This window comes from Sorex fumeus, unplaced genomic scaffold (genome assembly GCF_029834395.1).
Source record: "Sorex fumeus unplaced genomic scaffold, SorFum_2.1 ptg000095l, whole genome shotgun sequence".
NCBI classification, from domain to species: domain Eukaryota; kingdom Metazoa; phylum Chordata; class Mammalia; order Eulipotyphla; family Soricidae; genus Sorex; species Sorex fumeus.
In genome coordinates, this window is record NW_026606152.1 from 1,212,769 (window position 1) to 1,227,308 (window position 14,540).

The 14,540-nt window shown below is 65.3% G+C and overlaps 1 protein-coding gene across 1 annotated transcript; it reads right to left on the reverse strand.

Annotated features, from left to right (window-relative positions):
• Positions 1-497: 497 nt before the first annotated feature.
• Positions 498-10,111, reverse strand: DBH (dopamine beta-hydroxylase). Its single transcript, XM_056132671.1, has 12 exons — positions 9,794-10,111; positions 7,870-8,016; positions 6,362-6,619; positions 5,708-5,884; positions 5,183-5,285; positions 2,660-2,826; positions 2,037-2,180; positions 1,921-1,959; positions 1,706-1,765; positions 1,357-1,484; positions 961-1,120; positions 498-632 (listed from the first exon to the last, which is right to left on the reverse strand). Exons 1-12 carry the CDS (start codon positions 10,109-10,111, stop codon positions 498-500), a joined length of 1,836 nt encoding a protein of 611 aa, XP_055988646.1.
• Positions 10,112-14,540: the final 4,429 nt, after the last annotated feature.

Here is a 14,540-nt window from a genome sequence, read left to right on the forward strand (position 1 = left end):
CCAGTGATGGACGCTGAGGGAGCTGCCCGTGGGGGGGAAGAGTGGCGGCGTGGGGTAGGGGCTGTGGGGAGATGCAGACCCTGGCCCGGGCTTGTGCTTTGGGGTGTGACAGGGCCGGGCAGCCTGGGGCCCATTTCACACATGAGGAAACTGAGGTGGGGCGGAGAATGATGACCAGGGTGTGACCCTGAGAGGCGGGCGGGGGTCCCCAGCTGCCGGCTGCAGTCTGCGCCTCCTGGGGACTCGGCCCCCCACATTTCCCGTGAAGCTCCCCCAGGACCCCCGGGGGCGCCCAGTGCAGAGTCAAGAAAGCAGGAGTCAGACGAGCCACCAGCAGGAAACGTTTAAGCAGGGCACCGCGGGGAGCACAGGGGCCGGGCGGAGGCCGTGGGGGCCATCCTGGGGTCCGGCTCTCGGGGGCCTCGGGGAAGCTTCCGAGAGGAGACTGGGCAGTCTGCACTCCGGGGCTGGGGGCGCAGGATGGGCCCCGGGGCTGTTCATCCGCTGCTGCGGGGCAGGTCCATCCGGGTGGGGGTGGCGGGACCGCCGCCCGTGTGTGGCGGGGGGCACCGGGGCCGCGGCCTCTCCAGGCGGGACACAACCTGGGGCGGGGGCTGCAGGTCCCACTCTCCCTGCGCGGAAGCACCAGGGCTAAACTGAGGCTGGGGGTGTGTGCGGGCACCCCCTCCCCAGCCAGGCTCGCCAGACTCCGCCGCTCACCCACTGGCTGGCCACTGGGGGACCCTCAGCTGAACCCCTGAGCCCACCCCACCCCGTGGGCAGCGCCGGCCCGGGCCTCTCTGTGCTGGACCCAGTGGGGAGGGGCAACCTGGTGGGGGGAGGCTCGCCTCAGGGCATGGCCAGCCCCCCCCATATCCCCCCCAGGGCCCCCGTCCCACCCCCTCTGAGGGTCCTGTCTCCCCCTGCCCCCGGGCCCCCATCTACCCTGCCCTCACCCACCGGGAAGCTCACGGCTGAGGACTTGTTGCAGCTGACGGCCACGGGGGCGGAGGCGTAGAGGGCGCGGAGCAGGTCCCGGGTGAAGGGGCTCCAGGGCACGGAGGCGAACTGCTCGGGCACCGAGGCCTGCGGGCAGCTGCACTCGCCCTCCCCGCCGAGCCTGGGGCAGAGACGCCGTGGGGTGCCACCCTCACCCCCTCCCCGCCAAGCCTGGGGCAGGAGACCCCTGGGTGCCGCCTGGCCCTGCCCCCACGAAAGGCCTCGTCCCCTACGGGCCGGGGAGGCTCCAGGCCCCATCCTGTGCCGACTCCACACTGGGCACAGCCGGTGCCCCGCCTGCCCCCACTCGGCCTGGACGCCCACATCGGCCCAGCTGCCCGCGGGGGGGGCGGTCACCTGCTGACCATCTGGAAGTAGGCCTGCAGGAGGCCGGGCTGCAGGGTGCTCTTGCACAGCTCCAGCTGCGTGCGCGGGTAGTAGTGCACGTAGTTCACGCACATCTCCTGCAGGATCCCGAAGCCGCCCTGCGGGGACAAATGGGCCCGAGCGCACTGGCCGCTGTCCCTGCACTGCCCGCGACCCCACCAGGGTCCCTGGGGGGCCTGCGGCAGGGCACGTGCCAGCCCTGAATCTGACCCGACACCCCCACCCCTTGGAACCGGCTCCCCTAAATAAAATAAGAAAGGAAAACCGACCATCGAGCACCTGCCCCTGGGGGGCATGGGGAGGGGGCAGCAGGACTCACCACAGTGACCTCCTCCCTGTCCTCCGTGTTGTAAGTGCAGGAGGTGACCAGCACGTCCCCCTGGAGAGCGAGGCAGCAGGGCCGGAGCCTCCCAGTCAGCGTCGGTGGCCTCAGCCAGGCCCTGCCCCTCCCAACGATCTGCCCGCACCCTCGGCCCGGCTCAGGGGTGGCACGAGGGTGGCCGGGGCGGGGTCCCGAGGCCTGTCCCCGCTCACCGGGCGCACGGTCACCAGCTCCTTGAGCATGCGGATCTCCTGCGGGCAGAGCGGCGTTCAGAGGCGGCCCGCCCGTCTGGGCGCAGCAAGCGCGGTCTCGGGGTGCTCAGCCCTACCTGGAAGTGGGGGCTGTAGTGGGGGTCCCTGTTGACCAGCTCCAGCTCGCGGCCGTCCCGCAGCAGCATCGTCTCCACCTTCCGCCCCGACAGGTGCGTGTGTAGCTGAGAGGCGAAGATGCGGATCCCCGCGGGGGGCAGGGCCTGCGGGGGCTGGAGTCAGCGCCCCGGGGGCCGGGCGGGGACCCCGACTGTCCCCAGGCTGTCCTGCCTGGACCGGAGCCCCTTTGGCGAAACCAGGAGGGCGGCCATGGTGCAGGGTCCTGGTTCACCTCCATCCCTCTGTCCATCTGTCCGTCCATCTGGTGGGCGCCAATGGTCTCACCACACCCTCCAGTGGTTACCGAAGCAGCCAGGCCCCAGGGACCCCCAGAGGACCCACAGAGACGGGCTCGCCCGACTCAGTGCTCGGCCCATCCCCCCGCAGCCAGAGGCCTGGAGCGGGGGTCACGCTGCTCAGTCCTGGTGGCCATCCCAGTGCCCACAGAGAGACCCAGCCGGGCGGGCGCCTCTGCTCAGTTGGGACCCAAGCCCAGGCGGCGGGAGCTGGCCAGCAGCACCGGGCACCAACACCGCGGCTTGGGCCGTGTCGCAGCCGCGGCGGAGGGGCCGGGCACACTCACCACCTGCGTGCACGTGTCCGGGCAGTGGCCAGTGAGGACAAAGGCGTGCTCACGCGGTGGGATGGCCATCACGGGCGTGTAGACCAGGCCCAGCTCCATGATGCCCGCGTCGAAGGGCCGCAGCGTGGCCGTGTAGTGCAGGCGGATCCCCGAGGTGTCCAGCCGGCCTGGGGTGGAGAGCCATGAGCGCACACAGCGGCCGTGAGCACACACACAGTGGCTGTGAGCCGTGAGCACACACACACAGCAGCCGCGAGTGCGCACAGTGGCCAGGGCGCAGGACCTGGCGGCAGGGCAGGTGATGGCGAGGGCCACGGCAGGGTCAGAGCTGCATCTGGCCCGTGTGACCATGCCCAGCTGTGGTCTGCCCGGGGACCTCCACTGAGGCTCCCTGGGTCCCTGCGACTCTCTGGGCCACCCCCACAGGGGTATCGAGGGCTCTGTCCCCTGCGTCCCAGCCTCATGCAGCCACAGGACCCCAGCCCTGCTCGACCCCCGCCTGGAACTGGTCCATGGAGGCCCCGGGCACTGGGACAGGACCAGGAGTGGCCCCGGGGTGGGGTGGGGGCTGACCCTGGGGTGGGCAAGGAGCCCGAGACCTCAGTCAGGAAACAGGCCCAGATCTGAGCCCACAGCACAGCTGGGCAGCGTCACACTGCCCCAGAGAAGGCCGGGGCCGTGACCACTGGCTCATTTCACCAAGCTACAGCAGGAACGGGTCCTCAGCTCTGTCTCTCCACACCCCCCTGATTGTGCTCCCCTCCCCGTGCTCCCCCCGTACATCCAAACACAGCGGCCGTGCATCTGTGCCGGCGGCATCAGGGGATAATAATAAAATCGGAGCTGTGATTGGTTAAAACTCAGATGGGGATGAAATAATGAAGCAATGTGGATTTTGATATTTATAGAAAGCTTCGTGTCTCTGATTTGCAGTGCCGGGGCAACCTTGCGTTTGGGGAAGGATCCATAAATACAGGCACACTCAGAAAAGCCTCCCCTGCTGCTCCGGGCCCCAAAGCACATCTGCTGTCGGTCTGCAGACAAGCAGCCCCGTGGCCCTCTGCCCCCCCCCACACACACACCGTCCCTAACCCGCAGGACAGGGACTGAGCCGGCCCCCGGCCAGCTGGGCGCACGGCAGGAGGGCGCCACAGAACAGCTGCGGGCAGGGGAGGTGCAGCTAGGGTGTGGGTGCCCACTCAGGGCGCCGGGAACCTGCCTGGGGCCTGTGTTCCACCTCGAGGCTATTTCTGTTCCTCACCTCCACGCGTGGAACGTGTCTCAGGAAAGGGGGAGAGCCATGTGGCCATCTGGGGGGTGGATGCTGGGGCCACAGGGGCCCTTCCAGGCCTGGCTCCACGGACCGTCCACAGCTGCCCTGGCTCTCCACGCACTTGGGGGTCAGCAGCTGTCTTGGCCCTGCGCCCCTCCCAGCCTGGACGCTGCACCCAGCCAGTGCCTGCAGCTGCCCGGCTGCTGTCCCCTCGCCAGGAGCACGACGGGCAGCTTCCTCCAGCACAATCTGCTGGCGTGGCGGCCCCTCCCGGCGCCCCCCCAGCCTCACCCATCCCCCGTCTGCCTGTTCTTGCACAGCTGCATATGTGCCGCGTGCAGAGCTCAACATGTCCCCACTGCGGACGTGCATGTCCATGGGTACACGTGGGAACACATTTGTGTGCAGATGTGACCCTGAGTGTGCACAGGGGAACATGTAGGTGTGCGCTCACAAGTGAGCATGGATGTAAGTATGCAGAGAGGTACCCACATGTGCAGACAGGATGTATGTGCCTGTATCTGTGTGTAGGCATGTGCCTGTGTGTACACACAGGAGGACGCGTGTGTGTGGGTGTGTGCTGACATGTACCCGTGTGCATATAGGATGTATGTGCCTGCCGGTGTCTGCATGTAGACATGTACCCATATGTGAACATAGGAGGACATGTGTGTGGGTGTGTGTAGGCATGTACCCATGTATGCACACAGAAGGATGTGTGTGTGTGTGTGTGTATAGGCATGTCGTGCCCTGGCACCCGGAGGCTCCACCAGAGACACCCAGAGCAGAGCGTGTTCTGTGTCTGCCAGCACACGCAGCCCCTCACGGGAACACACTCACACACGCACTGACAGCCTTGGGCCGTGGTGTTGCAGGGGCAGCGCAGGGGCTCCCAGCAGGGACTGGTGATGCATGTGGGGGGGGGGTAGCGGCTGGCCTGTGCACAGGCCTGAGTCTACGCTTTGGGGGTACGTGTGGGGTGCAGCGGGACCTGCAAGAACCTTCTGCCTGGATGGAGGTGCCCAGCGAGGGGCGGGGAGCCATGGGGCCCACCACACACAGGCCAGGGCAGCCAAGGCTGGCGACCCCCCTGCCCAGTGACCCTTGAGTCCCCCCACCTGCTGGGCCTGGGAGGGGTTAAGGAGGCTGAGCCCACCGGCCCACTGTGCCAGGGAAGGGCAGAGAGGGTCGCAGGACCCAAGGGCCACAGCACTAAAGTCACAGTGACCCCTGCCCTGACCACGGCCTACCTGTGATCTTCAGCGGGTTGTGGTAGTGGACCTCCAGTCGAAGGAACCTGGAGGCACCTTTGCCCCCGAAGGCCACGCCAGCTTCTTGGGGGTAGTAGAAGGCCTGCAGGAAGGGCGGGCATCAGGGTTCGGGTGCCCAGGGGAGATGGTGGAAGGGTGGCAAGCCCGCCGACGTAGGGCCGGAGCTGCGGGTGGCCGAGCGGCTGCTATGTTAGGCACCTCTGCAGAGGGGCAGCTGCTGCTGACTCCCAAGGGGGGGTCCTGCTCAGACACCAGCCACCTCTGCACTGTGAGTACAACTGTGGGGGCCACAACCACGCCAGCAGCCCAGACACGTGGGCACAAAGGTCCCCATTCCAGGGAAAACTAACCCCGTTGCCAGCACCTAGGAGGAGGGGGCTAGGGTGCTTACAGGACAGACAGCCGCACCCCGCCCACCCATATCCCACAGGGCACCCACAGCCCCACCCGCCCCGCCCACCCAGACTCACCGCGCCCACTCACAGCCCCGCCCCCAGCACGCACCTTGGCGCCCAGGGCCCAGGCCGCCAGCACGTGGCGGCAGTAGTTGAGCGACTCAGGCTTCATCTTGGAGTCACAGGGTCCGTTGAAGCTCGGGACACTCTCGAACTGGGGGGCACACTGGAAGACCTCCATGTGGTGCACCAGGGCCTCGTTCCCCTCGGTGACGATGGGCTCGTACTGCAGGGCAGGGCACCCTGAGCGGGCGCTGTTGCCCATCCCCTCTCCCACCCCGGGGGCCCTATTGCCCTAAAGGCCCCAGCAGCGAGCTTGCAGGCCGGGGGCTCTGCGGTGCGGGCGGGGCCTGCCAGACCACGAAGGGCTCCTGGCATGGTTGGTCCCTCCCACTGGGCACAGGTAGTGGGCACTGGTCACTGCCGGGAGTCTCCGGGTGCTGAGTAGCGCTGCCTATATGAAGTAGGGAGGAGGCCAGGCAGACGGACAGACATGGACAGTCGGGTGGGCAGACAGCCCAGATATGGAGGGGCAGAATTCTGCTGCCTTCGGTTCAGGCCAGAGGGGGATGCAGAGGCCCCCTGAGGGCAGGCCGAGGGGGGTCGGGAGCCAGGTCTCAGCCCAGCTCTCGGATCTGAGGGGCGGCTCCTCTAAAGCTGGCTCAGGGTGCAGGTGGGGGACAGAGCTGAGCCGCCCACACACCATGACGATGTGGTGCCGGGGGAAGGCAGCCGGCAGCTCCGTGATGTAGCACCAGTAGGTGGTCTCCTGGGCCGGGATGAGCACGTTGGGCGCACGCACGTCCAGGCTGTGGGTGTCGGGCGGCAAGGTGGGCACCGGCAGGTCGGGCTTCAGCAGCTGCACCCTCTGCAGCCCCGCGTGCAGCCCCGACGTGTTGATGGCCTCCAGTGAGTGCACGGGCTGCTCCAGGGTGGCGAACACCAGGTGCACCGTGCCGTCCTGTGGGCCCAGCCGACAGTGCTCATGTGGGCCCAGCTAACAGTGCTCGTGTGGGCCCAGCCGACAGTGCTCACACAGGCTCAGCCCACATGCTCACAGCTCACAGCGGACAGTGCTTGCAGAGGCCCAGCCCCACAGTGCTCACTCTGGGGGGCCTACCGTGCTAGCAGCGAGTTCAAAGGCCAGAGACTCGTTGATGCTCCGCAGCCAGACGGTGAATGGACCCAGGGTTTGGGGCCCCAGTCCCCCCAGGGAAACCCGTGACCCTGAGCCGCCCCTGCCTCACGTGCCCCCTCTCCCCACTGACCCCTTTGTGGGAAGCTGGCCCTTTAACTGACCAAGGCCTAAGTGCCTGTATGGTCATCCTGACCTACGACCCCACGGCAGGCACAGCCTGTGCTATGTATGGTCATCTTGACCTACGTGACCCCGCAACAGGCAAAACCAGTGCTATGTATGGTTATCTTGATGTATGGTTATCCTGAGAGAACATCTGTCATGGCTGTCAGTAATAACAAGAAGTAACTATCTCGTGTCTGGTACGTGATGCATGTAAATTTTATAAATCATATGGACATGGCTCTTTGTGTATCTACCTCATGTCTGGTAAATCATATGGACATGGCCCTTTGTGTAATCACCTCGTGTCTGGTACCAGATACACATAAACCTTGTAATGCATGATAGGTGAAAACAAACCTTCCTAACCATATATGGGCACGACCTTTAGTGTAGCTGCCTCACTAATGGATATATATCCTGATTGCCCCCAATAAAGTCCTGTCCCTTTTTCTCTCTGTTTCTGAGCTGCATTCTGTCTCTTGTGTCTCGTGTTCATTCGGTCGGTCCTTCCCAGCACCTACGGATCCTAGGGCCACCTCCGCAGGCCGGAGAGTGGTCTGGCGGGGCCGCCCGCACCCCTTGACCCAGGACTGGCCCTCCTCTGCTGCCCCCTCCAAAGCCCTCCCCCAGTGACCTCAAAACTGGCGGTTCCCCTGCTGCATTCCTCCCCATGCCCTCCATGACCCCAGAGAGGGCCCTTCCCCCTCTGCCCCCTGTGACCTCAGAGCGGGCATCACTCCCACTGCCTCCCTATGGCTCCAGAGCTGGCCCTCCCTCCACTGCACCCCTCCCCTGCTGTCCCCGTGACCCCAGTGCTGGCCTCTCCCACACCACCCACATCCCCCTTCCCGGAGCTCCCCATCTTCATACTGGCCAGAAGCCAGGGCCCGGGCCTGGCCCCCACCCACCTCAATGAAGTAATCCTTGGGGTCACAGGTGCTGAAGGGCCTCTTGAACAGCAGGGCCAGACCCTCGGGGGTGCTCTGTGCCTGCAGCAGCTGGTAGTCCTGCTGGGGGTCTAGATGGATGCGGCCAGCGGCGTCAGTCCAGGCATCCTGCGAAGGCGGGCTTGGAGCAGCAGGGGCACGCCCCCTTGGGAAGGCGGGGCTTAGAGCAACAGGGGCACGCCCCCTTGGGAAGGCGGGGCTTGGAGCAACAGGGGCACGCCCCCTTGGAAGGCGGGGCTTGGAGCAACAGGGGCACGCCCCCTTGGGAAGGCGGGGCTTGGAGCAACAGGGGCAGGCCCCCTTGGAAGGCGGGGCTTGGAGTAACAGGGGCACGCCCCTGGGAAGGCGGGGCTTGGAGTAACAGGGGCACGCCCCTGGGAAGGCGGGACTTGGGGCAGCAGGGGCACGCCCCCTCGGGGGGCAGTGCAACTCCCTGAGCGAGGCACCCAGAGCCCCTCCACACTGCCCCCAGCCCCAACCAAGGCTGGGGAGAGACAGGCTGCATTTTCCTCGGGCCCTTCAGGGGTGGTCTGCACTGCCTCCACTGGCCCCTGTCCACCTCAGGAGGAGGAGGCCCTGGTCAGGAGCAGCGGCCCGCCTCAGGAAAGACACAGGAGCCAGCGCTCACCCCGCGGGCGTGGCCTTCCCGGGCAGAACACGGGGCACTCAGGCTCCAGAATCTGTGTGTGGAATGTTTGGCAGCAGACAGCGAAGCAAGCCCCACGCTGTCTGCGCGGAAACCTGTTGGACGCGCTCGGGGGCCCCCAGCCTGCAGCCTGGCTAGGGCAGCTGCATGCTATTCCTCGCGATGGCCTGTGTGCATGCATGTGCGTGTATGTTCTCTGTGTGCACATGTATGCGTGCATGTGCCTGTGTGCATGTGCACACGTGCCTGTGTGTATGTCCTGTGTGCATGCATGTGCCTGCGTGCTCATGTGTGTGCATTGCCTGTGTACATGAATGTGCCTGTGCGTGCATGTGCCTATGTACATGTGTGCATGTATGTGACCATGTGCATATGTGTGTGCATGTGCCTGTGTGTGCATATATGTGCGTGTGCATGTGTCATTGTGTGTATGTGTGTGCCTGCATGTGCACGTGTATGCATGTATGTGCCTGTGTGTGCATGTGTGTATGTGCATGTACCTGTATGCATACATGTGCACGTGTGCATGCATGTGTCTGTGTGCACACTTGCCTGTGCCTGTGCACATACACACACACCCAGACTCAGCCGTTCCCCTGGGGGTGTCTATAGTCTTGAATTCTCAGAATTGGGCCTGCAGCCCCAGGTTTTTCTTGTTGTGGCCCCCTGAGCTCCTGAGGGTTTTTGGACGGTGGGGGCTGTAGCCACCTGGCAGAGCAGGGCCCCACTGGGCACTCACCCCACCCCCCGTCCCACCTAGGGGGCCTAGGCAGATGGCCCAGTCTGGCTGTGAGATGTGGGGGAGGACAGAAATAGGCTCTGCAGCTCCCGCGATCACACTCCAGGTCCTCTCTCCTGTCTGCAGGGAGGGCAGAGCCCCAGAGCACCGCTCAGGGCCTCCTGCCTGTAGCCCCCAGACACGGCCCACAGTCCTCTCTGCATCTCCGCAGCTGGCACGGACAGCCATGAGATGTCGGGGGGGGGGGCGTGGGGGAGGCAGGCACGCCTCCACCCAGCAGACCCCCAAGGTCGCTCCCACTGGAAGGGAGACGTCCCCTTTACGGCAGGAAAGAATGCCACTGGAAGTCAGGGATGTCTGCCAACATGGTTCACAGGTCCTGCTGGCAGCTGGGCGTGTCTGCAGCCCCCGTGGCCTGAGGACTCCTGTTGCTCAGGACCCGCAGCGAAACTGCCTCTGCCGGGCTCGGGGTACGCAGGGCCAGGCACGAAGAGACTCACCCCGAAGTACGCACTGTCACCGTCGGTCCAGAGTGCCACCACGTCGGCATTCTCCAGCTCGCCACGCTCTGACATGCCGAACAGGAGCCCCGCACGCAGGCTGCGCACCAGCAACCGGAACTGCACCGTCTCCTGCGCGTAGTTGACGTTCCAGGAGAGCTCCAGCACCCCCTCGGGGTCCAGGGGGACATGGTAGGGGAAGGGGTCCTCGGGGGGCACCGAGCCCTGCAGCGCAGCCACCAGGATGACCAGGAAGATGGCCACGGCGGTGCCGTACATGGAGGCAGCCTCCCGCGCGCTGGGGCTGGGGACCTGCATGGCTGGGCACGGGCGCCCCACCAGGCCCTTTATGTCCTCTGGGTGGGGGGGGGTGAGACCTCCCTAATCACATTTGTCTGGTGGCGAATTCGATTGTCCTGCTGACCCTCCCAGCAGCCCGTGCCCCCAGGCAAGCCTTTGCCTTCCTGCCTCCTAATGGGCCTAATGACACATGGGTCCCGTCAGGGACAATTGAAGCCGACTGGCCACTGGCCTCGAGCCCCCAGTGACTCCCAGAACTTGCCAGCCGTGGCCTGGCTGCTGCCCTGGTCCTGGCCTGCTGGACAGGCAGGTGTGGCCGTGAGGAGCGGGGCCTGCCGGAGGGGTGGGCCCATGCCGAGCCCACAACACAGGGCAGTTTCCCAGGGGTGTCTGTGTGGGTGGTGTCCACAGGCTTGCCCACTGCCTCTGGCCCCCAGGGTGATCGGGGCAGGTGGATTGAAGGACACCGCGGGGGCGGTACTGGATTGGGGTCACCATGGGGGGGTAGCGGATAGGGGGGCACTGTGAGGGCGGGTACTGGATTGGGGTGCACTACCACACTTAGATCTGTGCTGCCACCTCCAAGAAGTCCTCCCTGCTTGTCCTCAGCTGACTGCTGTGGGTACGTGACTGCCTCCCTGCTCCATCTACCACCCACGCCCCCATCTTGCTCCTCCATCATCCTCCCTCTGGAGGAACCAGAACCTGATTGCCACTGACCGCCCCATGCGGATGGCCCCAGCGGCCAGCACAGGCTCTGCTCCTGGGGACAGCGCATCGGGTCTCAGCCAGGGAGAGAGGCCGTGCCCGAGGGACACTGTCAGCAGGGCCGGCGGGGCAGAAGGAAGAAAGGCACAGCGAAAGGCCAAGTGTTGCCTCCACCACACACACTCACACACACTCGTACACACACATGCACACAAACACATGCACAAACATACTCTCACGCACATACTCTCACACACTACACACAACACCCATTCCTTTTTGGAGTGCACGGCCCCACGGCTGCTCGCTGGGCCCGGCTGTGGGGTGTGTCACAGTCAGCGCCCTCAGGTCTCTCGGATTCATGCAGAAGTGGGGTGCGGGTGCCCCCACGCCAGAGACAGCTGCCAGGCCACGCCACTTCCTGAGTGCCCTCCTGGCTCGCAAGAGCCAGCTCTTGGCGCCCACTGTGGGAGGTGGAGCGGCCGGGTGATGGCACAGAACCCGTGGATCCCATGGCCTGACCGGGGCTTCATCAGGACATCAGCGGAAGCAGAATTGCGGGGTCGAAGGTCGTCAGGGCCTTCCACCCGCTCTGAAGGCGCCACCCCCCCCAGAGCAGGAACGTGGCATCTGGCTGCGCGGATGGTGGTGACCGTGCCCTGGGCAGTCCCGGCCGGCAGCTGCCGCCCCATCAGCCGCACGCACAGGAGGAAATTCAATCAAGCTGCCGTGTGCGGGCAAGCACGGCAGAGGCGCTGCCCGGGGCTGGGCTCGGTGGAGGCGCCTGATCCAATTTCCCTGCACTGATCAGGTTATGGGGACGCGGCCAGGGGTGCTGGGTGGGACAGCCAGGCCCCGGCACAGCTTCTGGGCAGTTGTTGGAATTGGGGTGAGGGGCTGGGGTGTCACAGGGCGGGGGACCTGCCTCCGGGGACACCTGTTCTGGGGACGCACCTTTGTGTCCTGGGCACCTGCCTGGGGTCCCCCTGCTGCCCGCTTGCCCCCCCAACTTCCTTTGCCATCTTCTGGGCAACGGGGCCCACGGGGCCCTGAGGGCAGCGGCGTGCGGGGGCTGCTGTGGCTCCTATGGCACATTCTGGTTATTTCTAAGTTGCAGCCTCGATTCCAAAGCGATGCCAAAGGGCCCTTTCCAGCACGTCAGCATGGGTCCCCTGAGGCCCCTCCCAGGGCCCCCGTCCCAGGAGAGCTGGGCACCCCCGAGGCGTCCCCCGTAGATCCCACCCAGGACCACTCCTGGGAGGTGTGGCTCATGCCGGCGCTGGCGGCTACTCTCGGACCTGCTCAGGCCCAGTGCTGGTGGGGACGAACCCGGCCCCATGGCAGAGCCAGGCCTGGCGCAGGAAACTGCTGGGTTCTTCTCTTATTCGGCTACTGCAGTTCCTGGGCGTCCCCCAGTGGTTCTCGGATGCTCCGGGCTCTGTGCTCACGGATGACTTGGCTGGAACCTCAGTGTCCACTATACATGGACACAAGTGCCTGGGCACCCACCCGCCCTCCGCGAGTGCTCAAGGGGAAACTGAAGGAGCACTGTTTCCCTAGAGGAGTCGGTCCCAGGCCGGTCTGAGAGCAGAGCGGGCCCTGTGAGTGCACTGGGGGGCCTGTACCTGAGGCAGAGAAGTGACCGCCCAGACAGTAAGGGGACCCCAGAGCAAGACCCCTTCACTGGGTGCTCACATCCGTCCGAGCTGGTATTATGGGAAAGGAGGGTCACAGGAAAGTCACGAGGCCAGCACGGGTCCCTGGCCCCCCGAGGGTCACCCATGGGAGCATCCACCCAGCTGTGATGCCTAACCACCAGCTTCCCAGAGAAGCTTCTGGACTAAGGGGCTGATCAGAGAGCCGGGAGCCTGAGCAACCGCCGTAGACTGCTGAAGGGTTGTGTGGCAGCAGCTGGGGGTCGCCCCAGGAGCTGGGCAGAAGGAGGCAGCTCGGCCGACCGCAGCGTCACTCCTGGGGCTGAACAGAGCAACGGGGTCTCGGCCCGGGAGGCCGAGTGGCTCCCACTGAGGTCTGCAGAGCTGGGCACGAGTGTCGCGTTGGCTCATCAAGAGCTTTCATGTCGGGCAGAGCAAAACGCGGGGTGCGGGTGCCCATCCCCCCGGGGGCGTGCTCTCCATCTGCACCGCCCACCCCAGCCCCGCGGGGCGCGCTGTCTGTCTGCGCCCCGGCCTCCTGAGCTCCAGAGACCTGTCACTGAATCAATTCCTCGCTGCGTGTCTAATCAGGTTATACTGATGGGTACAAAAACATTGATTTTTAAAATGCTTCCTTGCGTCTGGCCGACCTGGCACACCCGTAATTGGCCACACAGGCCTTGTCTGGACACGCCCAGGCAGAAGCTCTGCCTGTGTGTGCGGCAGGGCTGCCTGTCCATGGCCCACTGTGCAGCTGCTGAGCTGCCAGCCCGGGACCCCCCAGACTGGACACGGAGCAAAGGAGGAGGGGGCGTCAAGAGGCAGACCAGAGGCGCTGGTGTCTGCCTGGCATGCAGCTGACCTGGGCTCCATCTCTGGCACCGCACGTAGGCCCTAAGTGCAGAGCCAGGAGTGACCCCTGGGCATCACCCAGTGTGGCCACCCTCTCGCCCTCTGCACCTCTGCACCAGCGCCTCTTACCACCCTCCTGCAGCCTCTGGTCCTGGCCTGAGGTTCTGTCTGTGGCTGCTGGCGCGTGGATCTGGTTTCAGAGTGATGACACCTACCTGGCGGGCACCTCCCAGCTCAGCCTGTGACTGTGACACCAACCCAACAAGGAACAGAGAAGTCAAGATCCTTCTCCGAGGTGATACAGCCTGTGGGGTGAGGACCCCAATCTGCTCCCAAAGCCTGTCATGCTACTCCGTGCTCCCGACACTCAGATGCTCCTGCAGAGCCTCTGACCAACACGCCACACGTTGAGCTGCCAGAAGGGGTGTGAACAGTGGGTGTCGTCAAAGACACGGGGTCTTGGAAGGTGGCTGCCGGCCATCTGGGGCTATCACAGGCCATCGTGGGCATCATGGGCCATCACAGGCCCTCGAGGGCCATCACAGGCCATCATGGGCCATCTACAGGCCATCACGGGACATTGAAGGCCATCGAGGGCCATCTGGAGCCATCACAAGCCACCTGGGGTCACCTGGGGCCATCTAGGGCCATCACGGGACACCTGGGGCCATTTGGGGCTATCACGGGCCCTCACAGTCTGTTGAAGGAGCCACAGGCAGTCCCACCCTCCCACCAACCCAAAGGATGTTCGGAGTCCACAGAGGAGCTGGGAGGAGGAAAGGGGCCCGGGATACAGCCCCCGAGGAGGGGCCAGGCAGGTCTGCGGGGGACAGGGCTGTCTGGGAGAAGGGATGCGTCAGGCTCGGCCCCGCTCTGCGCCCCGACAGAGCCCTCGGCAGCCTCAGCCACGAGCGAGCCACCTCGTGAAAGGGCGTAGGTACACTTGGGGGTGGGGGAGGCTGTGGGCGTCGGGCAGTGGCCCCCTGTTTGTGGGCCAACCCCTTGGCAGCCCCTCCAGGCTCCACCTGAGGTGGAGACGCGTGGCACCCCGGGTGGACAGAAGCTCCAGCCCCCACATCCACACCCCTTCCAGGCTCTGGGGCCAGCAGGACCTTGCTTTCAGGATGGTTGCCAGCTTGCATTACTCAGAGGACCAAGCAGGCCTGTGAGGGGCAGAGCTTAGAACAACCCGTGGGGAAATTGAGGTGCTCCCCTCCCCTTGCACCCTGAGC